Here is a 26,418-nt window from a genome sequence, read left to right as displayed (position 1 = left end):
GTGGATGTGGAGAGGATGTTTCCTGTAGAGGGGGAGTCTAGGATCAGAGGACAGATAGAGTGGATGTGGGGAGGATGTTTCCTATAGTGGGGGAGTCTAGGACCAGAGGACACAGATAGAGTGGATGTGGAGAGGATGTTTCCTATAGTGGGGGAGTCTATGACAAGAGGACACAGATAAGAGTGGATGTGGAGAGGGTGTTTACTGTAGTGGGGGAGTCTATAACCAGAGGACACAGATAGAATGGATGTGGAGAGGATGTTTCCTATAGTGGGGGAGTCTAGGACCAGAGGACACAGATAGAGTGGATGTGGAGAGGGTGTTTACTGTAGTGGGGGAGTCTAGGACCAGAGGACACATATAGAGTGGATGTGGAGAGGATGTTTCCAATAGTGGGGGAGTCTAGGACCAAAGTACACAGATAAGACTGGATGTGGAGAGGGTGTTTACTGTAGTGGGGGAGTCGAGGACCAGAGGACACAGATAGAGTGGATGTGGAGATGATGTTTCCTATAGTCGGGGAGTCTAGGACCAGAGGACACAGAGAAAGTGGATGTGGAGAGGATGTTTCCTATAGTGGGGGAGTCTAGGACCAGAGGACACAGATTGAGTGGATGTGGAAGGATGTTTCCTGTATTGGGGGAGTCTAGGACCAGAGGACACAGATAGAGTGGATGTGGAGAGGATTTTTTCAGTAGTGGATGAGTCTAGGACCACAGATAGAGTGGATATGGAGAGGATACTTCCTATAGTGGGGTAGTCTCGGACCAGAGGACACAGATAGAGTGGATGTGGAGAGGATGTTTCCTGTCGTGGGGGAGGCTAGGACCAGAGGACACAGATAGAGTGCATGTGAAGACGATGTTTCCTGTATTGGGGGAGTCTAGGACCCGAGGACACAGATAGAGTGGATGTGGAGAGGATGTTTCCTGTAGTGGGGGAGTCTGGGACCAGAGGACAGAGATACAGTGGATGTGGAGAGGATGTTTCCTATAGTGGGGGAGTCTAGGACCAGAGGACACAGATAGAGTGGATGAGGAGGAGATGTTTCCTAAAGTGGGGCTGTCTAGGACCAGACGACACAGATAGAGTGGATGTGGAGAGGATGTTTCCTATATTGGGGAGTCTAGGACCAGAGGACACAGATAGAGTGGATGTGGAGAGGATGTTTCCTATTGTGGGGGAGTCTAGGACCAGAGGACACAGATAGAGTGGATGTGGAGAGGATGTTTCCTAAAGTGGGGGAGTCTGGGACCAGAGGACAGAGATACAGTGGATGTGGAGAGGATGTTTCCTATATTGGGGAGTCTAGGACCAGAGGACACAGATAGAGTGGCTGTGGAGAGGATGTTTCCTGTAGTGGTTGAGTCTAGGATCAGAGGACACAGATAGAGTGGATGTGGAGAGGATGTTTCCTATAGTGGGGGAGTCTATAACCAGAGGACACAGATAGAATGGATGTGGAGAGGATGTTTCCTATAGTGGGGGAGTCTAGGACCAGAGGACACAGATAGAGTGGATGTGGAGAGGGTGTTTACTGTAGTGGGGGAGTCTAGGACCAGAGGACACATATAGAGTGGATGTGGAGAGGATGTTTCCAATAGTGGGGGAGTCTAGGACCAAAGTACACAGATAAGACTGGATGTGGAGAGGGTGTTTACTGTAGTGGGGGAGTCGAGGACCAGAGGACACAGATAGAGTGGATGTGGAGATGATGTTTCCTATAGTCGGGGAGTCTAGGACCAGAGGACACAGAGAAAGTGGATGTGGAGAGGATGTTTCCTATAGTGGGGGAGTCTAGGACCAGAGGACACAGATTGAGTGGATGTGGAAGGATGTTTCCTGTATTGGGGGAGTCTAGGACCAGAGGACACAGATAGAGTGGATGTGGAGAGGATTTTTTCAGTAGTGGATGAGTCTAGGACCACAGATAGAGTGGATATGGAGAGGATACTTCCTATAGTGGGGTAGTCTCGGACCAGAGGACACAGATAGAGTGGATGTGGAGAGGATGTTTCCTGTCGTGGGGGAGGCTAGGACCAGAGGACACAGATAGAGTGCATGTGAAGACGATGTTTCCTGTATTGGGGGAGTCTAGGACCCGAGGACACAGATAGAGTGGATGTGGAGAGGATGTTTCCTGTAGTGGGGGAGTCTGGGACCAGAGGACAGAGATACAGTGGATGTGGAGAGGATGTTTCCTATAGTGGGGGAGTCTAGGACCAGAGGACACAGATAGAGTGGATGAGGAGGAGATGTTTCCTAAAGTGGGGCTGTCTAGGACCAGACGACACAGATAGAGTGGATGTGGAGAGGATGTTTCCTATATTGGGGAGTCTAGGACCAGAGGACACAGATAGAGTGGATGTGGAGAGGATGTTTCCTATTGTGGGGGAGTCTAGGACCAGAGGACACAGATAGAGTGGATGTGGAGAGGATGTTTCCTAAAGTGGGGGAGTCTGGGACCAGAGGACAGAGATACAGTGGATGTGGAGAGGATGTTTCCTGTAGTGGGGGAGTCTAGGACCAGAGGACATAGATAGAGTGGATGTGGAGAGGATGTTTCCTGTAGTGTGGGAGTCTAGGACCAGAGGACACAGATAGAGTGGATGTGGAGAGGATGTTTCCTGTAGTGGGGGAGTCTAGGACCAGAGGACATAGATAGAGTGGATGTGCAGAGGATGTTTCCCATTGTGGGGGAGTCCAGGACCAGAGGACACAGATAGAGTGGATGTGGAGAGGGTGGTTCCTGTAGTGGGGGAGTCTAGGACCAGAGGACAGAGATAGAGTAGATGTGGAGACGATGTTTCCTATAGTGAGGGAGTCTCGGACCAGAAGACACAGATGGAGTGGATGTGGAGAGGATGTTTCCTATAGTGGGGGAGTCTAGGACCAGAGGACACAGATACAGTGGACGTTGAGAGGATGTTTCCTATAGTGGGGGAGTCTAGGACCAGAGGACACAGATAGAGTAGATGTGGAGAGGATGTTTTCTATAGTGGGGAAGTCTAGGACCAGAGGACACAGATAGAGTGGATGTGGAGAGGATGTTTCCTGTATTGCGGGAGTCTTGGATCAGAGGACACAGATAGAGTGGATGTGGAGAGGATGTTTCCTATAGTGGGGAAGTCTAGGACCAGAGGACACAGATAGAGTGGATGTGGAGAGGATTTTTTCTGTAGTGGAGCAGTCTACGACCAGAGGACACAGATAGAGTGGATGTGGAGAGGATGTTTCCTGTAGTGGGGGAGGCTAGGACCAGAGGACACAGATAGAGTGGATGTGGAGAGGATGTTTCCTGTAGTGGGGGAGTCTAGGACCAGAGGACACAGATAGAGTGGATGTGGAGAGGATGTTTCCTGTAGTGGGGGAGTCTAGGACCAGAGGACATAGATAGAGTGGATGTGGAGAGGATGTTTCCTGTAGTGTGGGAGTCTAGGACCAGAGGACACAGATAGAGTGGATGTGGAGAGGATGTTTCCTGTAGTGGGGGAGTCTAGGACCAGAGGACATAGATAGAGTGTATGTGCAGAGGGTGTTTCCCATTGTGGGGGAGTCCACGACCGGAGTCCACAGATAGAGTGGATGTGGAGAGGGTGGTTCCTGTAGTGGGGGAGTCTAGGACCAGAGGACAGAGATAGAGTAAATGTGGAGACGATGTTTCCTATAGTGGGGGAGTCTCGGACCAGAAGACACAGATGGAATGGATGTGGAGAGGATGTTTCCTATAGTGGGGGAGTCTAGGACCAGAGGACACAGATACAGTGGACGTCGAGAGGATGTTTCCTATAGTGGGGGAGTCTAGGACCAGAGGACACAGATAGAGTAGATGTGGAGAGGATGTTTTCTATAGTGGGGGAGTCTAGGACCAGAGGACACAGATAGAGTGGATGTGGAGAGGATGTTTCCTGTATTGGGGGAGTCTTGGACCAGAGGACACAGATAGAGTGGATGAGGAGAGGATATTTCCTGTAGTGCGGGAGGCTAGGACCAGAGGACACAGATAGAGTGGATGTGGAGAGGATGTTTCCTGTAGTGGGCGACTCTAGGACCAGAGGACACAGACAGAGTGGATGTGGAGACGATGTTTCCTATAGTGGGCAGTCTAGGACCAGAGGACACTGATTGTGTGGATGTGGAGAGGATGTTTCCTATAGTGGGGTTGTCTCGGACGAGAGGACACAGATAGAGTGGATGTGGAAGGATCTTTCCTATAGTGGGGAGTCTAGAACCAGAGGACACAGATAGTGTGGATGTGCAGAGGATGTTTCCTGTAGAGGGGGAGTCTATGATCAGACGACAGATAGAGTGGATGTGGGGAGGATGTTTACTGTAGTGGGGGAGTCTATGACCAGAGGACACAAATAAGAGTGGATGTGGAGAGGGTGTTTACTGTAGTGGGGGAGTCTAGGACCAGAGGACACAGATAGAGTGGATGTGGAGAGGGTGTTTACTGTAGTGGGGGAGTCTATGACCAGAGGACACAAATAAGAGTGGATGTGGAGAGGGTGTTTACTGTAGTGGGGGAGTCTTAGGACCAGAGGACACAGATAGAGTGGATGTGGAGAGGATGTTTCCTATAGTGGGGGAGTCTAGGACCAGAGTACACAGATAAGACTGGATGTGGAGAGGGTGTTTACTGTAGTGGGGGAGTCGAGGACCAGAGGACACAGATAGAGTGGATGTGGAGAGGATGTTTCCTATAGTCGGGGAGTCTAGGACCAGAGGACACAGAGAAAGTGGATGTGGAGAGGATGTTTCCTATAGTGGGGGAGTCTAGGACCAGAGGACACAGATAGAGTGGATGTGGAAGGATGTTTCCTGTATTGGGGGAGTCTAGGACCAGAGGACACAGATAGAGTGGATGTGGAGAGGATTTTTTCTGTAGTGGAGGAGTCTACGACCACAGATAGAGTGGATATGGAGATGATATTTCCTATAGTGGGGTAGATTCGGACCAGAGGACACAGATAGAGTGGATGTGGAGAGGATGTTTCCTGTCGTGGGGGAGGCTAGGACCAGAGGACACAGATAGAGTGCATGTGAAGAGGATGTTTCCTGTTGTGGGGGAGTCTAGGACCAGAGGACACAGATAGAGTGGATGTCGAGAGGATGTTTCCTATAGTGGTGGAGTCTAGGACCAGAGGACACAGATACAGTGGATGTGGAGAGGATATTTCCTATAGTGGGGTAGTTTCGGACCAGAGGACACAGATAGAGTGGATGTGGAGAGGATGTTTCCTGTCGTGGGGGAGGCTAGGACCAGAGGACACAGATAGAGTGGATGTGAAGAGGATATTTCCTGTTGTGGGGGAGTCTAGGACCAGAGGACACAGATAGAGTGGATGTGGAGAGGATGTTTCCTATAGTGGTGGAGTCTAGGACCAGAGGACACAGATAGAGTGGATGTGGAGAGGATGTTTCCTATAGTGGGGGAGTCTAGGACCAGAGTACACAGATAAGACTGGATGTGGAGAGGGTGTTTACTGTAGTGGGGGAGTCGAGGACCAGAGGACACAGATAGAGTGGATGTGGAGAGGATGTTTCCTATAGTCGGGGAGTCTAGGACCAGAGGACACAGATAGAGTGGCTGTGGAGAGGATGTTTCCTGTAGAGGGGGAGTCTAGGATCAGAGGACAGATAGAGTGGATGTGGGGAGGATGTTTCCTATAGTGGGGGAGTCTAGGACCAGAGGACATAGATAGAGTGGATGTGGAGAGGATGTTTCCTATAGTGGGGGAGTCTATGACCAGAGGACACAGATAAGAGTGGATGTGGAGAGGGTGTTTACTGTAGTGGGGGAGTCTAGGATCAGAGGACAGATAGAGTGGATGTGGGGAGGATATTTCCTATAGTGGGGGAGTCTAGGACCAGAGGACACAGATAGAGTGGATGTGGAGAGGATGTTTCCTATAGTGGGGGAGTCTATGACCAGAGGGCACAGATAAGAGTGGATGTGGAGAGGGTGTTTCCTATAGTGGGGGAGTCTAGGATCAGAGGACACAGATAGAGTGGATGTGGAGAATATGTTTCCTATAGTGGGGGTGTCTAGGACCAGAGGACACAGATAGAGTGGATGTGGAGAGGGTGTTTCCTATTGTGGGGAAGTCTAGGACCAGAGGACACAGATAGAGTGGATGTGGAGAGGATTTTTTCTGTAGTGGAGCAGTCTACGACCAGAGGACACAGATAGAGTGGATGTGGAGAGGATGTTTCCTGTCGTGGGGGAGGCTAGGACCAGAGGACACAGATAGAGTGGATGTGGAGAGGATGTTTCCTGTAGTGGGGGAGTCTAGGACCAGAGGACACAGACAGAGTGGATGTGGAGACGATGTTTCCTATAGTGGGCAGTCTAGGACCAGAGGACACTGATTGTGTGGATGTGGAGAGGATGTTTCCTATAGTGGGGGTGTCTCGGACCAGAGGACACAGATAGAGTGGATGTGGAAGGATCTTTCCTATAGTGGGGAGTCTAGAACCAGAGGACACAGATAGAGTGGATGTGGAAGGATCTTTCCTATAGTGGGGGAGTCTAGAACCAGAGGACACAGATAGAGAGGATGTGGAGAGGATGTTTCCTACAGTGGGGTAGTCTCGGACCAGAGGACACAGACAGAGTGGATGTGGAGAGGATGTTTCCTGTAGAGGGGGAGTCTAGGATCAGAGGACAGATAGAGTGGATGTGGGGAGGATGTTTCCTATAGTGGGGGAGTCTAGGACCAGAGGACACAGATAGAGTGGATGTGGAGAGGATGTTTCCTATAGTGGGGGAGTCTATGACAAGAGGACACAGATAAGAGTGGATGTGGAGAGGGTGTTTACTGTAGTGGGGGAGTCTATGACCAGAGGACACAGATAGAGTGGATGTGGAGAGGATGTTTCCTATAGTGGGGGGAGTCTAGGACCAAAGTACACAGATAAGACTGGATGTGGAGAGGGTGTTTACTGTAGTGGGGGAGTCGAGGACCAGAGGACACAGATAGAGTGGATGTGGAGAGGATGTTTCCTATAGTCGGGGAGTCTAGGACCAGAGGACACAGAGAAAGTGGATGTGGAGAGGATGTTTCCTATAGTGGGGAAGTCTAGGACCAGAGGACACAGATAGAGTGGATGTGGAGAGGATTTTTTCTGTAGTGGAGCAGTCTACGACCAGAGGACACAGATAGAGTGGATGTGGAGAGGATGTTTCCTGTCGTGGGGGAGGCTAGGACCAGAGGACACAGATAGAGTGGATGTGGAGAGGATATTTCCTGTAGTGGGGGAGTCTAGGACCAGAGGACACAGACAGAGTGGATGTGGAGACGATGTTTCCTATAGTGGGCCGTCTAGGACCAGAGGACACTGATTGTGTGGATGTGGAGAGGATGTTTCCTATAGTGGGGGTGTCTCGGACCAGAGGACACAGATAGAGTGGATGTGGAAGGATCTTTCCTATAGTGGGGAGTCTAGAACCAGAGGACACAGATAGAGTGGATGTGGAAGGATCTTTCCTATAGTGGGGGAGTCTAGAACCAGAGGACACAGATAGAGAGGATGTGGAGAGGATGTTTCCTACAGTGGGGTAGTCTCGGACCAGAGGACACAGACAGAGTGGATGTGGAGAGGATGTTTCCTGTAGAGGGGGAGTCTAGGATCAGAGGACAGATAGAGTGGATGTGGGGAGGATGTTTCCTATAGTGGGGGAGTCTAGGACCAGAGGACACAGATAGAGTGGATGTGGAGAGGATGTTTCCTATAGTGGGGGAGTCTATGACAAGAGGACACAGATAAGAGTGGATGTGGAGAGGGTGTTTACTGTAGTGGGGGAGTCTATAACCAAAGGACACAGATAGAATGGATGTGGAGAGGATGTTTCCTATAGTGGGGGAGTCTAGGACCAGAGGACACAGATAGAGTGGATGTGGAGAGGGTGTTTACTGTAGTGGGGGAGTCTAGGACCAGAGGACACATATAGAGTGGATGTGGAGAGGATGTTTCCAATAGTGGGGGAGTCCAGGACCAAAGTACACAGATAAGACTGGATGTGGAGAGGGTGTTTACTGTAGTGGGGGAGTCGAGGACCAGAGGACACAGATAGAGTGGATGTGGAGATGATGTTTCCTATAGTCGGGGAGTCTAGGACCAGAGGACACAGAGAAAGTGGATGTGGAGAGGATGTTTCCTATAGTGGGGGAGTCTAGGACCAGAGGACACAGATTGAGTGGATGTGGAAGGATGTTTCCTGTATTGGGGGAGTCTAGGACCAGAGGACACAGATAGAGTGGATGTGGAGAGGATTTTTTCAGTAGTGGATGAGTCTAGGACCACAGATAGAGTGGATATGGAGAGGATACTTCCTATAGTGGGGTAGTCTCGGACCAGAGGACACAGATAGAGTGGATGTGGAGAGGATGTTTCCTGTCGTGGGGGAGGCTAGGACCAGAGGACACAGATAGAGTGCATGTGAAGACGATGTTTCCTGTATTGGGGGAGTCTAGGACCCGAGGACACAGATAGAGTGGATGTGGAGAGGATGTTTCCTGTAGTGGGGGAGTCTGGGACCAGAGGACAGAGATACAGTGGATGTGGAGAGGATGTTTCCTATAGTGGGGGAGTCTAGGACCAGAGGACACAGATAGAGTGGATGAGGAGGAGATGTTTCCTAAAGTGGGGCTGTCTAGGACCAGACGACACAGATAGAGTGGATGTGGAGAGGATGTTTCCTATATTGGGGAGTCTAGGACCAGAGGACACAGATAGAGTGGATGTGGAGAGGATGTTTCCTATTGTGGGGGAGTCTAGGACCAGAGGACACAGATAGAGTGGATGTGGAGAGGATGTTTCCTAAAGTGGGGGAGTCTGGGACCAGAGGACAGAGATACAGTGGATGTGGAGAGGATGTTTCCTATATTGGGGAGTCTAGGACCAGAGGACACAGATAGAGTGGCTGTGGAGAGGATGTTTCCTGTAGTGGTTGAGTCTAGGACCAGAGGACACAGATAGAGTGGATGTGGAGAGGATGTATTCTATAGTGGGGGTCTAGGATCAGAGGACACAGATAGAGTGGATGTGGAGAGGATGTTTCCTATAGTGGGGGAGTCTGGGACCAGAGGACACAGATAGAATGGATGTGGAGAGGATGGTTCCTATCGTGGGGGAGTCTAGGACCAGAGGACACAGATAGAGTGGATGTGGAGAAGATGATTCCTAAAGTGGGGGTGTCTAGGACCAGACGACACAGATAGAGTGGATGTGGAGAGGATGTTTCCTATAGTGGGGGAGTCTAGGACCAGAGGACACAGATAGAGTGGATGTGGAGAGGATTTTTCCCGTATTGGGGGAGTCTAGGACCAGAGGACACAGATAGAGTGGATGTGGAGAGGATGTTTCCTATAGTGGGGGAGTCCAGGATCAGAGCACACATATAGAGTGGATGTGGAGAGGATGTTTCCTATAGTGGGGGAGTCTGGGACCAGAGGACACAGAAAGAGTGGATGTGGAGAGGATGGTTCCTATAGTGGGGGAGTCTAGGACCAAAGGACACAGATAGAGTGGATGTGGAGGAGATGTTTCCTAATGTGGGGGTGTCTAGGACCAGACGACACAGATAGAGTGGATGTGGAGAGGATGTTTCCTATATTGGGGAGTCTAGGACCAGAGGACACAGATAGAGTGGATGTGGAGTGGATGTTTCCTGTAATGGGCGAGTCTAGGACCAGAGGACACTGATAGAGTGGATGTGGAGAGGATGTTTCTATAGTGGGGGAGTCTGGGACCAGAGGACACAGATACAGTGGATGTGGAGAGGATGTTTCATATAGTGGGGCTGTCTAGGACCAGACGACACAGATAGAGTGGATGAGGAGGAGATGTTTCCTAAAGTGGGGCTGTCTAGGACCAGACGACACAGATAGAGTGGATGTGGAGAGGATGTTTCCTATTGTGGGGGAGTCTAGGACCAGAGGACACAGATAGAGTGGATGTGGAGAGGATGTTTCCTAAAGTGGGGGAGTCTAGCACCAGAGGACACAGATAGAGTGGATGTGGAGAGGATGTTTCCTGTAGTGGGGGAGTCCAGGACCAGAGGACACAGATAGAGTGGATGTGGAGAGGATGTTTCCTGTAGTGGGGGAGTCTAGGACCAGAGGACACAGATAGACTGGATGTGGAAGGATGTTTCCTGTATTGGGGGAGTCTAGGACCAGAGGACACAGATAGAGTAGATGTGGAGAGGATTTTTTCTGTAGTGGAGGAGTCTACGACCAGAGGACACAGATAGAGTGGATATGGAGAGGACATTTCCTATAGTGATGTAGCCTCTGACCAGAGGACACAGATAGAGTGGATGTGGAGAGGATGTATTCTATAGTGGGGGTCTAGGATCAGAGGACACAGATAGAGTGGATGTGGAGAGGATGTTTCCTATAGTGGGGGAGTCTGGGACCAGAGGACACAGATAGAATGGATGTGGAGAGGATGGTTCCTATCGTGGGGGAGTCTAGGACCAGAGGACACAGATAGAGTGGATGTGGAGAGGATGTTTCCTGTAGTGGGCGACTCTAGGACCAGAGGACACAGACAGAGTGGATGTGGAGACGATGTTTCCTATAGTGGGCAGTCTAGGACCAGAGGACACTGATTGTGTGGATGTGGAGAGGATGTTTCCTATAGTGGGGTTGTCTCGGACGAGAGGACACAGATAGAGTGGATGTGGAAGGATCTTTCCTATAGTGGGGAGTCTAGAACCAGAGGACACAGATAGAGTGGATGTGGAGAGGATGTTTCCTGTAGAGGGGGAGTCTATGATCAGACGACAGATAGAGTGGATGTGGGGAGGATGTTTCCTATAGTGGGGGAGTCTAGGACCAGAGGACACAGATAGAGTGGATGTGGAGAGGATGTTTCCTATAGTGGGGGAGTCTATGACCAGAGGACACAGATAAGAGTGGATGTGGAGAGGGTGTTTACTGTAGTGGGGGAGTCTATGACCAGAGGACACAAATAAGAGTGGATGTGGAGAGGGTGTTTACTGTAGTGGGGGAGTCTAGGACCAGAGGACACAGATAGAGTGGATGTGGAGAGGATGTTTCCTATAGTGGGGGAGTCTAGGACCAGAGTACACAGATAAGACTGGATGTGGAGAGGGTGTTTACTGTAGTGGGGGAGTCGAGGACCAGAGGACACAGATAGAGTGGATGTGGAGAGGATGTTTCCTATAGTCGGGGAGTCTAGGACCAGAGGACACAGAGAAAGTGGATGTGGAGAGGATGTTTCCTATAGTGGGGGAGTCTAGGACCAGAGGACACAGATAGAGTGGATGTGGAAGTTTGTTTCCTGTATTGGGGGAGTCTAGGACCAGAGGACACAGATAGAGTGGATGTGGAGAGGATTTTTTCTGTAGTGGAGGAGTCTACGACCACAGATAGAGTGGATATGGAGATGATTTTTCCTATAGTGGGGTAGATTCGGACCAGAGGACACAGATAGAGTGGATGTGGAGAGGATGTTTCCTGTCGTGGGGGAGGCTAGGACCAGAGGACACAGATAGAGTGCATGTGAAGAGGATGTTTCCTGTTGTGGGGGAGTCTAGGACCAGAGGACACAGATAGAGTGGATGTCGAGAGGATGTTTCCTATAGTGGTGGAGTCTAGGACCAGAGGACACAGATACAGTGGATGTGGAGAGGATATTTCCTATAGTGGGGTAGTTTCGGACCAGAGGACACAGATAGAGTGGATGTGGAGAGGATGTTTCCTGTCGTGGGGGAGGCTAGGACCAGAGGACACAGATAGAGTGGATGTGAAGAGGATGTTTCCTGTTGTGGGGGAGTCTAGGACCAGAGGACACAGATAGAGTGGATGTGGAGAGGATGTTTCCTATAGTGGTGGAGTCTAGGACCAGAGGACACAGATAGAGTGGATGTGGAGAGGATGTTTCCTATAGTGGGGGAGTCTAGGACCAGAGTACACAGATAAGACTGGATGTGGAGAGGGTGTTTACTGTAGTGGGGGAGTCGAGGACCAGAGGACACAGATAGAGTGGATGTGGAGAGGATGTTTCCTATAGTCGGGGAGTCTAGGACCAGAGGACACAGATAGAGTGGCTGTGGAGAGGATGTTTCCTGTAGATGGGGAGTCTAGGATCAGAGGACAGATAGAGTGGATGTGGGGAGGATGTTTCCTATAGTGGGGGAGTCTAGGACCAGAGGACATAGATAGAGTGGATGTGGAGAGGATGTTTCCTATAGTGGGGGAGTCTATGACCAGAGGACACAGATAAGAGTGGATGTGGAGAGGGTGTTTACTGTAGTGGGGGAGTCTAGGATCAGAGGACAGATAGAGTGGATGTGGGGAGGATATTTCCTATAGTGGGGGAGTCTAGGACCAGAGGACACAGACAGAGTGGATGTGGAGAGGATGTTTCCTATAGTGGGGGAGTCTATGACCAGAGGGCACAGATAAGAGTGGATGTGGAGAGGGTGTTTCCTATAGTGGGGGAGTCTAGGATCAGAGGACACAGATAGAGTGGATGTGGAGAATATGTTTCCTATAGTGGGGGAGTCTAGGACCAGAGGACACAGATAGAGTGGATGTGGAGAGGGTGTTTCCTATTGTGGGGAAGTCTACGACCAGAGGACACAGATAGAGTGGATGTGGAGAGGATGTTTCCTGTCGTGGGGGAGGCTAGGACCAGAGGACACAGATAGAGTGGATGTGGAGAGGATGTTTCCTGTAGTGGGGGAGTCTAGGACCAGAGGACACAGACAGAGTGGATGTGGAGACGATGTTTCCTATAGTGGGCAGTCTAGGACCAGAGGACACTGATTGTGTGGATGTGGAGAGGATGTTTCCTATAGTGGGGGTGTCTCGGACCAGAGGACACAGATAGAGTGGATGTGGAAGGATCTTTCCTATAGTGGGGAGTCTAGAACCAGAGGACACAGATAGAGTGGATGTGGAAGGATCTTTCCTATAGTGGGGGAGTCTAGAACCAGAGGACACAGATAGAGAGGATGTGGAGAGGATGTTTCCTACAGTGGGGTAGTCTCGGACCAGAGGACACAGACAGAGTGGATGTGGAGAGGATGTTTCCTGTAGAGGGGGAGTCTAGGATCAGAGGACAGATAGAGTGGATGTGGGGAGGATGTTTCCTATAGTGGGGGAGTCTAGGACCAGAGGACACAGATAGAGTGGATGTGGAGAGGATGTATCCTATAGTGGGGGAGTCTATGACAAGAGGACACAGATAAGAGTGGATGTGGAGAGGGTGTTTACTGTAGTGGGGGAGTCTATGACCAGAGGACACAGATAGAGTGGATGTGGAGAGGATGTTTCCTATAGTGGGGGAGTCTAGGACCAAAGTACACAGATAAGACTGGATGTGGAGAGGGTGTTTACTGTAGTGGGGGAGTCGAGGACCAGAGGACACAGATAGAGTGGATGTGGAGAGGATGTTTCCTATAGTCGGGGAGTCTAGGACCAGAGGACACAGAGAAAGTGGATGTGGAGAGGATGTTTCCTATAGTGGGGAAGTCTAGGACCAGAGGACACAGATAGAGTGGATGTGGAGAGGATTTTTTCTGTAGTGGAGCAGTCTACGACCAGAGGACACAGATAGAGTGGATGTGGAGAGGATGTTTCCTGTCGTGGGGGAGGCTAGGACCAGAGGACACAGATAGAGTGGATGTGGAGAGGATATTTCCTGTAGTGGGGGAGTCTAGGACCAGAGGACACAGACAGAGTGGATGTGGAGACGATGTTTCCTATAGTGGGCCGTCTAGGACCAGAGGACACTGATTGTGTGGATGTGGAGAGGATGTTTCCTATAGTGGGGGTGTCTCGGACCAGAGGACACAGATAGAGTGGATGTGGAAGGATCTTTCCTATAGTGGGGAGTCTAGAACCAGAGGACACAGATAGAGTGGATGTGGAAGGATCTTTCCTATAGTGGGGGAGTCTAGAACCAGAGGACACAGATAGAGAGGATGTGGAGAGGATGTTTCCTACAGTGGGGTAGTCTCGGACCAGAGGACACAGACAGAGTGGATGTGGAGAGGATGTTTCCTGTAGAGGGGGTGTCTAGGATCAGAGGACAGATAGAGTGGATGTGGGGAGGATGTTTCCTATAGTGGGGGAGTCTAGGACCAGAGGACACAGATAGAGTGGATGTGGAGAGGATGTTTCCTATAGTGGGGGAGTCTATGACAAGAGGACACAGATAAGAGTGGATGTGGAGAGGGTGTTTACTGTAGTGGGGGAGTCTATAACCAGAGGACACAGATAGAATGGATGTGGAGAGGATGTTTCCTATAGTGGGGGAGTCTAGGACCAGAGGACACAGATAGAGTGGATGTGGAGAGGGTGTTTACTGTAGTGGGGGAGTCTAGGACCAGAGGACACAGATAGAGTGGATGTGGAGAGGATGTTTCCAATAGTGGGGGAGTCTAGGACCAAAGTACACAGATAAGACTGGATGTGGAGAGGGTGTTTACTGTAGTGGGGGAGTCGAGGACCAGAGGACACAGATAGAGTGGATGTGGAGATGATGTTTCCTATAGTCGGGGAGTCTAGGACCAGAGGACACAGAGAAAGTGGATGTGGAGAGGATGTTTCCTATAGTGGGGGAGTCTAGGACCAGAGGACACAGATTGAGTGGATGTGGAAGGATGTTTCCTGTATTGGGGGAGTCTAGGACCAGAGGACACAGATAGAGTGGATGTGGAGAGGATTTTTTCAGTAGTGGATGAGTCTAGGACCACAGATAGAGTGGATATGGAGAGGATACTTCCTATAGTGGGGTAGTCTCGGACCAGAGGACACAGATAGAGTGGATGTGGAGAGGATGTTTCCTGTCGTGGGGGAGGCTAGGACCAGAGGACACAGATAGAGTGCATGTGAAGACGATGTTTCCTGTATTGGGGGAGTCTAGGACCCGAGGACACAGATAGAGTGGATGTGGAGAGGATGTTTCCTGTAGTGGGGGAGTCTGGGACCAGAGGACAGAGATACAGTGGATGTGGAGAGGATGTTTCCTATAGTGGGGGAGTCTAGGACCAGAGGACACAGATAGAGTGGATGAGGAGGAGATGTTTCCTAAAGTGGGGCTGTCTAGGACCAGACGACACAGATAGAGTGGATGTGGAGAGGATGTTTCCTATATTGGGGAGTCTAGGACCAGAGGACACAGATAGAGTGGATGTGGAGAGGATGTTTCCTATTGTGGGGGAGTCTAGGACCAGAGGACACAGATAGAGTGGATGTGGAGAGGATGTTTCCTAAAGTGGGGGAGTCTGGGACCAGAGGACAGAGATACAGTGGATGTGGAGAGGATGTTTCCTATATTGGGGAGTCTAGGACCAGAGGACACAGATAGAGTGGCTGTGGAGAGGATGTTTCCTGTAGTGGTTGAGTCTAGGACCAGAGGACACAGATAGAGTGGATGTGGAGAGGATGTATTCTATAGTGGGGGTCTAGGATCAGAGGACACAGATAGAGTGGATGTGGAGAGGATGTTTCCTATAGTGGGGGAGTCTGGGACCAGAGGACACAGATAGAATGGATGTGGAGAGGATGGTTCCTATCGTGGGGGAGTCTAGGACCAGAGGACACAGATAGAGTGGATGTGGAGAAGATGATTCCTAAAGTGGGGGTGTCTAGGACCAGACGACACAGATAGAGTGGATGTGGAGAGGATGTTTCCTATAGTGGGGGAGTCTAGGACCAGAGGACACAGATAGAGTGGATGTGGAGAGGATTTTTCCCGTATTGGGGGAGTCTAGGACCAGAGGACACAGATAGAGTGGATGTGGAGAGGATGTTTCCTATAGTGGGGGAGTCCAGGATCAGAGCACACATATAGAGTGGATGTGGAGAGGATGTTTCCTATAGTGGGGGAGTCTGGGACCAGAGGACACAGAAAGAGTGGATGTGGAGAGGATGGTTCCTATAGTGGGGGAGTCTAGGACCAAAGGACACAGATAGAGTGGATGTGGAGGAGATGTTTCCTAATGTGGGGGTGTCTAGGACCAGACGACACAGATAGAGTGGATGTGGAGAGGATGTTTCCTATATTGGGGAGTCTAGGACCAGAGGACACAGATAGAGTGGATGTGGAGTGGATGTTTCCTGTAATGGGCGAGTCTAGGACCAGAGGACACTGTTAGAGTGGATGTGGAGAGGATGTTTCTATAGTGGGGGAGTCTGGGACCAGAGGACACAGATACAGTGGATGTGGAGAGGATGTTTCATATAGTGGGGCTGTCTAGGACCAGACGACACAGATAGAGTGGATGAGGAGGAGATGTTTCCTAAAGTGGGGCTGTCTAGGACCAGACGACACAGATAGAGTGGATGTGGAGAGGATGTTTCCTATTGTGGGGGAGTCTAGGACCAGAGGACACAGATAGAGTGGATGTGGAGAGGATGTTTCCTAAAGTGGGGGAGTCTAGGACCAGAGGACACAGATAGAGTGGATGTGGAGAGGATGTTTCCTGTAGTGGGGGAGTCTAGGACCAGAGGACACAGATAGAGTGGATGTGGAGAGGATGTTTCCAATAGTGGGGGAGTCTAGGACCAAAGTACACAGATAAGACTGGATGTGGAGAGGGTGTTTACTGTAGTGGGGGAGTCGAGGACCAGAGGACACAGATAGAGTGGATGTGGAGATGATGTTTCCTATAGTCGGGGAGTCTAGGACCAGAGGACACAGAGAAAGTGGATGTGGAGAGGATGTTTCCTATAGTGGGGGAGTCTAGGACCAGAGGACACAGATTGAGTGGATGTGGAAGGATGTTTCCTGTATTGGGGGAGTCTAGGACCAGAGGACACAGATAGAGTGGATGTGGAGAGGATTTTTTCAGTAGTGGATGAGTCTAGGACCACAGATAGAGTGGATATGGAGAGGATACTTCCTATAGTGGGGTAGTCTCGGACCAGAGGACACAGATAGAGTGGATGTGGAGAGGATGTTTCCTGTCGTGGGGGAGGCTAGGACCAGAGGACACAGATAGAGTGCATGTGAAGACGATGTTTCCTGTATTGGGGGAGTCTAGGACCCGAGGACACAGATAGAGTGGATGTGGAGAGGATGTTTCCTGTAGTGGGGGAGTCTGGGACCAGAGGACAGAGATACAGTGGATGTGGAGAGGATGTTTCCTATAGTGGGGGAGTCTAGGACCAGAGGACACAGATAGAGTGGATGAGGAGGAGATGTTTCCTAAAGTGGGGCTGTCTAGGACCAGACGACACAGATAGAGTGGATGTGGAGAGGATGTTTCCTATATTGGGGAGTCTAGGACCAGAGGACACAGATAGAGTGGATGTGGAGAGGATGTTTCCTATTGTGGGGGAGTCTAGGACCAGAGGACACAGATAGAGTGGATGTGGAGAGGATGTTTCCTAAAGTGGGGGAGTCTGGGACCAGAGGACAGAGATACAGTGGATGTGGAGAGGATGTTTCCTATATTGGGGAGTCTAGGACCAGAGGACACAGATAGAGTGGCTGTGGAGAGGATGTTTCCTGTAGTGGTTGAGTCTAGGACCAGAGGACACAGATAGAGTGGATGTGGAGAGGATGTATTCTATAGTGGGGGTCTAGGATCAGAGGACACAGATAGAGTGGATGTGGAGAGGATGTTTCCTATAGTGGGGGAGTCTGGGACCAGAGGACACAGATAGAATGGATGTGGAGAGGATGGTTCCTATCGTGGGGGAGTCTAGGACCAGAGGACACAGATAGAGTGGATGTGGAGAAGATGATTCCTAAAGTGGGGGTGTCTAGGACCAGACGACACAGATAGAGTGGATGTGGAGAGGATGTTTCCTATAGTGGGGGAGTCTAGGACCAGAGGACACAGATAGAGTGGATGTGGAGAGGATTTTTCCCGTATTGGGGGAGTCTAGGACCAGAGGACACAGATAGAGTGGATGTGGAGAGGATGTTTCCTATAGTGGGGGAGTCCAGGATCAGAGCACACATATAGAGTGGATGTGGAGAGGATGTTTCCTATAGTGGGGGAGTCTGGGACCAGAGGACACAGAAAGAGTGGATGTGGAGAGGATGGTTCCTATAGTGGGGGAGTCTAGGACCAAAGGACACAGATAGAGTGGATGTGGAGGAGATGTTTCCTAATGTGGGGGTGTCTAGGACCAGACGACACAGATAGAGTGGATGTGGAGAGGATGTTTCCTATATTGGGGAGTCTAGGACCAGAGGACACAGATAGAGTGGATGTGGAGTGGATGTTTCCTGTAATGGGCGAGTCTAGGACCAGAGGACACTGTTAGAGTGGATGTGGAGAGGATGTTTCTATAGTGGGGGAGTCTGGGACCAGAGGACACAGATACAGTGGATGTGGAGAGGATGTTTCATATAGTGGGGCTGTCTAGGACCAGACGACACAGATAGAGTGGATGAGGAGGAGATGTTTCCTAAAGTGGGGCTGTCTAGGACCAGACGACACAGATAGAGTGGATGTGGAGAGGATGTTTCCTATTGTGGGGGAGTCTAGGACCAGAGGACACAGATAGAGTGGATGTGGAGAGGATGTTTCCTAAAGTGGGGGAGTCTAGCACCAGAGGACACAGATAGAGTGGATGTGGAGAGGATGTTTCCTGTAGTGGGGGAGTCCAGGACCAGAGGACACAGATAGAGTGGATGTGGAGAGGATGTTTCCTGTAGTGGGGGAGTCTAGGACCAGAGGACACAGATAGACTGGATGTGGAAGGATGTTTCCTGTATTGGGGGAGTCTAGGACCAGAGGACACAGATAGAGTAGATGTGGAGAGGATTTTTTCTGTAGTGGAGGAGTCTACGACCAGAGGACACAGATAGAGTGGATATGGAGAGGACATTTCCTATAGTGATGTAGTCTCTGACCAGAGGACACAGATAGAGTGGATGTGGAGAGGATGTATTCTATAGTGGGGGTCTAGGATCAGAGGACACAGATAGAGTGGATGTGGAGAGGATGTTTCCTATAGTGGGGGAGTCTGGGACCAGAGGACACAGATAGAATGGATGTGGAGAGGATGGTTCCTATCGTGGGGGAGTCTAGGACCAGAGGACACAGATAGAGTGGATGTGCAGAAGATGATTCCTAAAGTGGGGGTGTCTAGGACCAGACGACACAGATAGAGTGGATGTGGAGAGGATGTTTCCTATAGTGGGGGAGTCTAGGACCAGAGGACACAGATAGAGTGGATGTGGAGAGGATTTTTCCCGTATTGGGGGAGTCTAGGACCAGAGGACACAGATAGAGTGGATGTGGAGAGGATGTTTCCTATAGTGGGGGAGTCCAGGATCAGAGCACACATATAGAGTGGATGTGGAGAGGATGTTTCCTATAGTGGGGGAGTCTGGGACCAGAGGACACAGAAAGAGTGGATGTGGAGAGGATGGTTCCTATAGTGGGGGAGTCTAGGACCAAAGGACACAGATAGAGTGGATGTGGAGGAGATGTTTCCTAATGTGGGGGTGTCTAGGACCAGACGACACAGATAGAGTGGATGTGGAGAGGATGTTTCCTATATTGGGGAGTCTAGGACCAGAGGACACAGATAGAGTGGATGTGGAGTGGATGTTTCCTGTAATGGGCGAGTCTAGGACCAGAGGACACTGATAGAGTGGATGTGGAGAGGATGTTTCTATAGTGGGGGAGTCTGGGACCAGAGGACACAGATACAGTGGATGTGGAGAGGATGTTTCATATAGTGGGGCTGTCTAGGACCAGACGACACAGATAGAGTGGATGAGGAGGAGATGTTTCCTAAAGTGGGGCTGTCTAGGACCAGACGACACAGATAGAGTGGATGTGGAGAGGATGTTTCCTATTGTGGGGGAGTCTAGGACCAGAGGACACAGATAGAGTGGATGTGGAGAGGATGTTTCCTAAAGTGGGGGAGTCTAGCACCAGAGGACACAGATAGAGTGGATGTGGAGAGGATGTTTCCTGTAGTGGGGGAGTCCAGGACCAGAGGACACAGATAGAGTGGATGTGGAGAGGATGTTTCCTGTAGTGGGGGAGTCTAGGACCAGAGGACACAGATAGACTGGATGTGGAAGGATGTTTCCTGTATTGGGGGAGTCTAGGACCAGAGGACACAGATAGAGTAGATGTGGAGAGGATTTTTTCTGTAGTGGAGGAGTCTACGACCAGAGGACACAGATAGAGTGGATATGGAGAGGACATTTCCTATAGTGATGTAGTCTCTGACCAGAGGACACAGATAGAGTGGATGTGGAGAGGATGTATTCTATAGTGGGGGTCTAGGATCAGAGGACACAGATAGAGTGGATGTGGAGAGGATGTTTCCTATAGTGGGGGAGTCTGGGACCAGAGGACACAGATAGAATGGATGTGGAGAGGATGGTTCCTATCGTGGGGGAGTCTAGGACCAGAGGACACAGATAGAGTGGATGTGGAGAAGATGATTCCTAAAGTGGGGGTGTCTAGGACCAGACGACACAGATAGAGTGGATGTGGAGAGGATGTTTCCTATAGTGGGGGAGTCTAGGACCAGAGGACACAGATAGAGTGGATGTGGAGAGGATTTTTCCCGTATTGGGGGAGTCTAGGACCAGAGGACACAGATAGAGTGGATGTGGAGAGGATGTTTCCTATAGTGGGGGAGTCCAGGATCAGAGCACACATATAGAGTGGATGTGGAGAGGATGTTTCCTATAGTGGGGGAGTCTGGGACCAGAGGACACAGAAAGAGTGGATGTGGAGAGGATGGTTCCTATAGTGGGGGAGTCTAGGACCAAAGGACACAGATAGAGTGGATGTGGAGGAGATGTTTCCTAATGTGGGGGTGTCTAGGACCAGACGACACAGATAGAGTGGATGTGGAGAGGATGTTTCCTATATTGGGGAGTCTAGGACCAGAGGACACAGATAGAGTGGATGTGGAGTGGATGTTTCCTGTAATGGGCGAGTCTAGGACCAGAGGACACTGATAGAGTGGATGTGGAGAGGATGTTTCTATAGTGGGGGAGTCTGGGACCAGAGGACACAGATACAGTGGATGTGGAGAGGATGTTTCATATAGTGGGGCTGTCTAGGACCAGACGACACAGATAGAGTGGATGAGGAGGAGATGTTTCCTAAAGTGGGGCTGTCTAGGACCAGACGACACAGATAGAGTGGATGTGGAGAGGATGTTTCCTATTGTGGGGGAGTCTAGGACCAGAGGACACAGATAGAGTGGATGTGGAGAGGATGTTTCCTAAAGTGGGGGAGTCTAGCACCAGAGGACACAGATAGAGTGGATGTGGAGAGGATGTTTCCTGTAGTGGGGGAGTCCAGGACCAGAGGACACAGATAGAGTGGATGTGGAGAGGATGTTTCCTGTAGTGGGGGAGTCTAGGACCAGAGGACACAGATAGACTGGATGTGGAAGGATGTTTCCTGTATTGGGGGAGTCTAGGACCAGAGGACACAGATAGAGTAGATGTGGAGAGGATTTTTTCTGTAGTGGAGGAGTCTACGACCAGAGGACACAGATAGAGTGGATATGGAGAGGACATTTCCTATAGTGATGTAGTCTCTGACCAGAGGACACAGATAGAGTGGATGTGGAGAGGATGTTTCCTATACTGGGGGAGGCTACGACCAGAGGACACAGATAGAGTGGATGTGAAGAGGATGTTTCCTATAGTGGTGGAGTCTTGGACCAGGGGACACAGATAGAGTGGATGTGGAGAGGATGTTTTCTAAAGTGGGGGAGTCCAGGACCAGAGGACACAGAAAGAGTGGATGTGGAGAGGATGTTTCCTATAGTGGGGGAGTCTAGGACCAGAGGACAGAGATACAGTGGATGTGGAAGGATGTTCCCTGTAGTGGGGGAGTCTAGGACCAGGGGACACAGATAGAGAGGATGTGGAGAGGATGTTTCCTACAGTGGGGTAGTCTCGGACCAGAGGACACAGATAGAGTGGATGTGGAGAGGATGTTTCCTGTAGAGGGGGAGTCTAGGATCAGAGGACAGATAGAGTGGATGTGCAGAGGATGTTTCCTATAGTGGGGGAGTCCCGGACCAGAGGACACAGATAGAGTGGATGTGGAGAGGATGTTTCCTGTGGTGGGGGAGTCTGAGACCAGAGGAAACAGATAGAGTGGATGTGGAGAGGATGTTTCCTATATTGGGGAGTCTAGGACCAGAGGACACAGATAGAGTGGCTGTGGAGAGGATGATTCCTATACTGGTTGAGTCTAGGACCAGAGGACACAGATAGAGTGGATGTGGAGAGGATGTATTCTATACTGGGGGTCTAGGATCAGAGGACACAGATAGAGTGGATGTGGAGAGGATGTTTACTATAGTGGGGGAGTCTGGGACCAGAGGACACAGATAGAGTGGATGTGGAAGGATGTTTCCTGTAGTTGGGGTGTCTAGGACCAGACGACAGAGATAGAGTGGATGTGGAGAGGATGTTTCCTGTAGTGGGGGAGTCTAGGACCAGGGGACACAGATAGAGAGGATGTGGAGAGGATGTTTCGTACAGTGGGGTAGTCTCGGACCAGAGGACACAGATGGAGTGGATGTGGAGAGGATGTTTCCTGTAGAGGGGGTGTCTAGGATCAGAGGACAGATAGAGTGGATGTGGAGAGGATGTTTACTATAGTTAGGGAGTCTAGGACCAGGGGACACAGATAGAGAGGATGTGGAGAGGATGTTTCCTACAGTGGGGTAGTCTCGGACCAGAGGACACAGATGGAGTGGATGTGGAGAGGATGTTTCCTGTAGAGGGGGTGTCTAGGATCAGAGGACAGATAGAGTGGATGTGGAGAGGATGTTTACTATAGTGGGGGAGTCTCGGACCAGAGGACACAGATCGAGTGGATGTGGAGAGGATGTTTCCTGTGGTGGGGGAGTCTGGGACCAGAGGACACAGATAGCGTGGACGTGGAGAGGATGTTTTCTAAAGTGGGGGAGTCTGGGACCAGAGGACAGAGATACAGTGGATGTGGAAGGATGTTTCCTGTAGTGGGGGAGTCTAGGACCGGAGGACACAGATTGAGTGGATGTGGAGAGGATGTTTCCTATATTGGGGAGTCTAGGACCAGAGGACACAGATAGAGTGGCTGTGGAGAGGATGTTTCCTATAGTGGTTGAGTCTAGGACCAGAGGACACAGATAGAGTGGATGTGGAGAGGATTTATTCTATAGTGGGGGTCTAGGATCAGAGGACACAGATAGAGTGGATGTGGAGAGGATGTTTCCTATAGTGGGGGAGTCTGGGACCAGAGGACACAGATAGAGTGGATGTGGAGAGGATGTTTCCTGTAGTGGGGGAGTCTAGGACCAGAGGACACAGATAGAGTGGATGTGGAGAGGATGTTTCCTATAGTGTGGGAGTCTGGGACCATAGGACACAGATAGAGTGGATGTGTAGAGGATGTTTCCTGTAGTGGGGGAGTCCAGGACCAGAGGACACAGAAAGAGTGGATGTGGAGAGGATGTTTCCTATAGTGGGGGAGTCTAGGACCAGAGGACATAGACAGAGTGGATGTGGAGGGGATGTTTCCTATGGTGGGGAGTCCTCTCCACATGCACTCTATCTGGTCTTTCACCATTCGACAGGTTTCAATGAGGTCACTGAATACAGGACCATCAGGCAAGTGTTCAATCTCAGAATCAGTTTCGTGAAGCTGCTCTTGTCCCTCTCCAGTTTGAACATATCCTTTCTCAGATAAGGGGCCCATAACTGCTCCCAGTACTCACGTGAGGCCTCACTGGTGTTTTATAAAGGTTCAGCATTACATCTGGAGTCATGAGGAGGGAATTAGTTTGATGCATTACCCTGTTGGACACTGTCATTGGGGGCTGACGGGCCCAGTTCACACAGAGACACACACTGAAACACACATAAACACTTGTTCAATGCCCACTCATGTGGACACACAGTCACACTCCCCATACACTGACACCCACCCACTCAAACCTCTGTTCCATACACACACCTCTCTGTAGACAAATCCACACACACTCTCTCACTCACACACACTCTCTTACACACCTCTGTAGACAGATACACACACACACACCTGTCTCGCACACACACACCTGTCTCGCACACACACACACACACCTCTCACACATTCCTCTCTCTCTCTCTCACACACACACTCTTACACACCTCTCTGGAGACAGATCCACACACACACACTCTCTCTCACACACACCTGTCTGTAGACAGATACACACACACACTTCTCTCTATCACACACCCACCTCTCTCTCTCTCACACACACACCTCTCTCTCTCTCTCACACACACACACCTCTCTGTAGACAAATCCACACACACTCTCTCACTCACACACACTCTCTTACACACCTCTGTAGACAGATACACACACACACACCTGTCTCGCACACACACACCTCTCACACATTCCTCTCTCTCTCTCTCACACACACACTCTTACACACCTCTCTGGAGACAGATCCACACACACACACTCTCTCTCACACACACGCCTCTCTCTCTCTCACACGCCTCTCTCTCACACACACACCTCTCTCTCTCACACACACACACCTCTCTCTCTCACACACACCTCTCTCTCTCCCACACCTCTCTCTCTCACACACACCTCTCTCTCTCCCACACCTCTCTCTCTCTCACACACTCTCTCTCACACACACACACCTCTCTCTCACACACACCTCTCTCTCACACACCTCTCTCTCACACACACACCTCTCTCACACACACACCTCTCTCTCTCACACACACCTCTCTCTCTCACACACACCTCTCTCTCACACACACACACCTCTCTCTCTCTCACACACACCTCTCTCACACACACACACCTCTCTCTCTCTCTCTCACACACACACACACCTCTCTCTCTCTCTCACACACCTCTCTCTCTCACACACACACCTCTCTCTCTCTCACACACACCTCTCTCACACACACACACCTCTCTCTCTCTCACACACACACCTCTCTCTCTCACACACACACACCTCTCTCTCTCTCACACACACCTCTCTCTCACACACACACACCTCTCTCTCACACACCTCTCTCTCTCTCTCACACACCTCTCTCTCACACACACCTCTCTCTCTCTCACACACACACACACCTCTCTCTCACACACACACCCCTCTCTCTCTCACACACGCCTCTCTCTCTCACACACACACCTCTCTCTCTGTCACACACACACACCTCTCTCTCTCTCACACACCTCTCTCTCTCTCACACACACACCTCTCTCTCTCAAACACACACACCTCTCTCTCTCTCTCTCACACACACACCTCTCTCTCTCTCTCACACACACACACCTCTCTCTCTCTCTCTCACACACACACCTCTCTCTCTCTCACACACACACACCTCTCTCTCTCACACACACACACCTCTCTCTCACACACACACACCTCTCTCTCAAACACACACACCTCTCTCTCTCTCTCTCACACACACACCTCTCTCTCACACACACCTCTCTCTCTCACACACACACACCTCTCTCTCTCTCTCTCACACACACACCTCTCTCTCTCTCACACACACACACCTCTCTCTCACACACACACACCTCTCTCTCACACACACACACCTCTCTCTCTCTCTCACACACACACCTCTCTCTCTCTCTGTCTCACACACCTCTCTCTCTCACACACACACCTCTCTCTCTCACACACACACCTCTCTCTCTCTCTCACACACACCTCTCTCTCTCTCTGTCTCACAGACACACAGACGCACGCTCTCTGTAAACACCCCCATCCCCACACACAGACACACGCACCCTCCGGCGGGGAGGGGAGGGGAGGAAGGCGGCGAGCCTACCTCGGAGCCGATCATGAACCAGTCGTCTCCTTCCTGCAGTTGGAACTTCACCGGCTTCAGGCCGAACGTCTTGCTGGCTGCCATCGATGTGCAGGGAGGGGCGGAGAGGGGCAAGGCACGGAGACGGGGCAGAGAGTGCAGGAGGGACGGGGTGGGGGAACAGAGAGAAGACGGAGGGAGGGAGGGGAGGCGGCGCAGAGGAGACGAGAGGGACGGAGAGAGAGAAAGGCGAAGGAAACGGGCCGGGCCGGGCCGTCCGGCTGCAGAAACGCAGACAATGGAGGCGAGACTCCGCCCTCCCTCCGTCCCTCCAACAATCCCAGCCTGCTCACCGGGCACGGAGGAGGAGGAGAGACCGACACACGCAGGGCGGAGCAGAGCGAGAGAGAAGACGGGCAGACACAGAGCAGAGACAGGCGGATGCCGAAAGAGAGAGAGAGACACGGAAAGACAGGCAGATACAGAGGAGAGAGAGACACGGAAAGACAGGCAGATACAGAGGAGAGAGAGACACGGAAAGACAGGCAGATACAGAGGAGAGAGAGACAGAGAGACACGGAAAGACAGGCAGATACAGAGGAGAGAGAGACACGGAAAGACAGGCAGATACAGAGGAGA

General features: G+C 50.9%; 1 protein-coding gene across 1 annotated transcript in view; it reads right to left on the bottom strand.

The window, feature by feature from the left end:
- LOC132390605 (SWI/SNF-related matrix-associated actin-dependent regulator of chromatin subfamily B member 1-like) overlaps window positions 1–26,137 on the bottom strand; it is a gene marked incomplete at its 3' end in the record, with an annotated part of 151,966 nt that extends 125,829 nt beyond the window's left edge. Inside the window, exon 1 of the mRNA XM_059963207.1 lies at window positions 25,801–26,137. Within this exon, the coding sequence (XP_059819190.1) occupies window positions 25,801–25,884 (84 nt within the window). The remainder of the gene's footprint in view (window positions 1–25,800) is intronic.
- Window positions 26,138–26,418: the final 281 nt, after the last annotated feature.

This window comes from Hypanus sabinus, unplaced genomic scaffold, assembly GCF_030144855.1.
Source record: "Hypanus sabinus isolate sHypSab1 unplaced genomic scaffold, sHypSab1.hap1 scaffold_984, whole genome shotgun sequence".
Classification (NCBI taxonomy): Eukaryota; Metazoa; Chordata; class Chondrichthyes; order Myliobatiformes; family Dasyatidae; genus Hypanus; species Hypanus sabinus.
The sequence above is the reverse complement of the archived record's forward strand: the minus strand, read 5'-3'. Positions and strand labels throughout refer to the sequence as shown.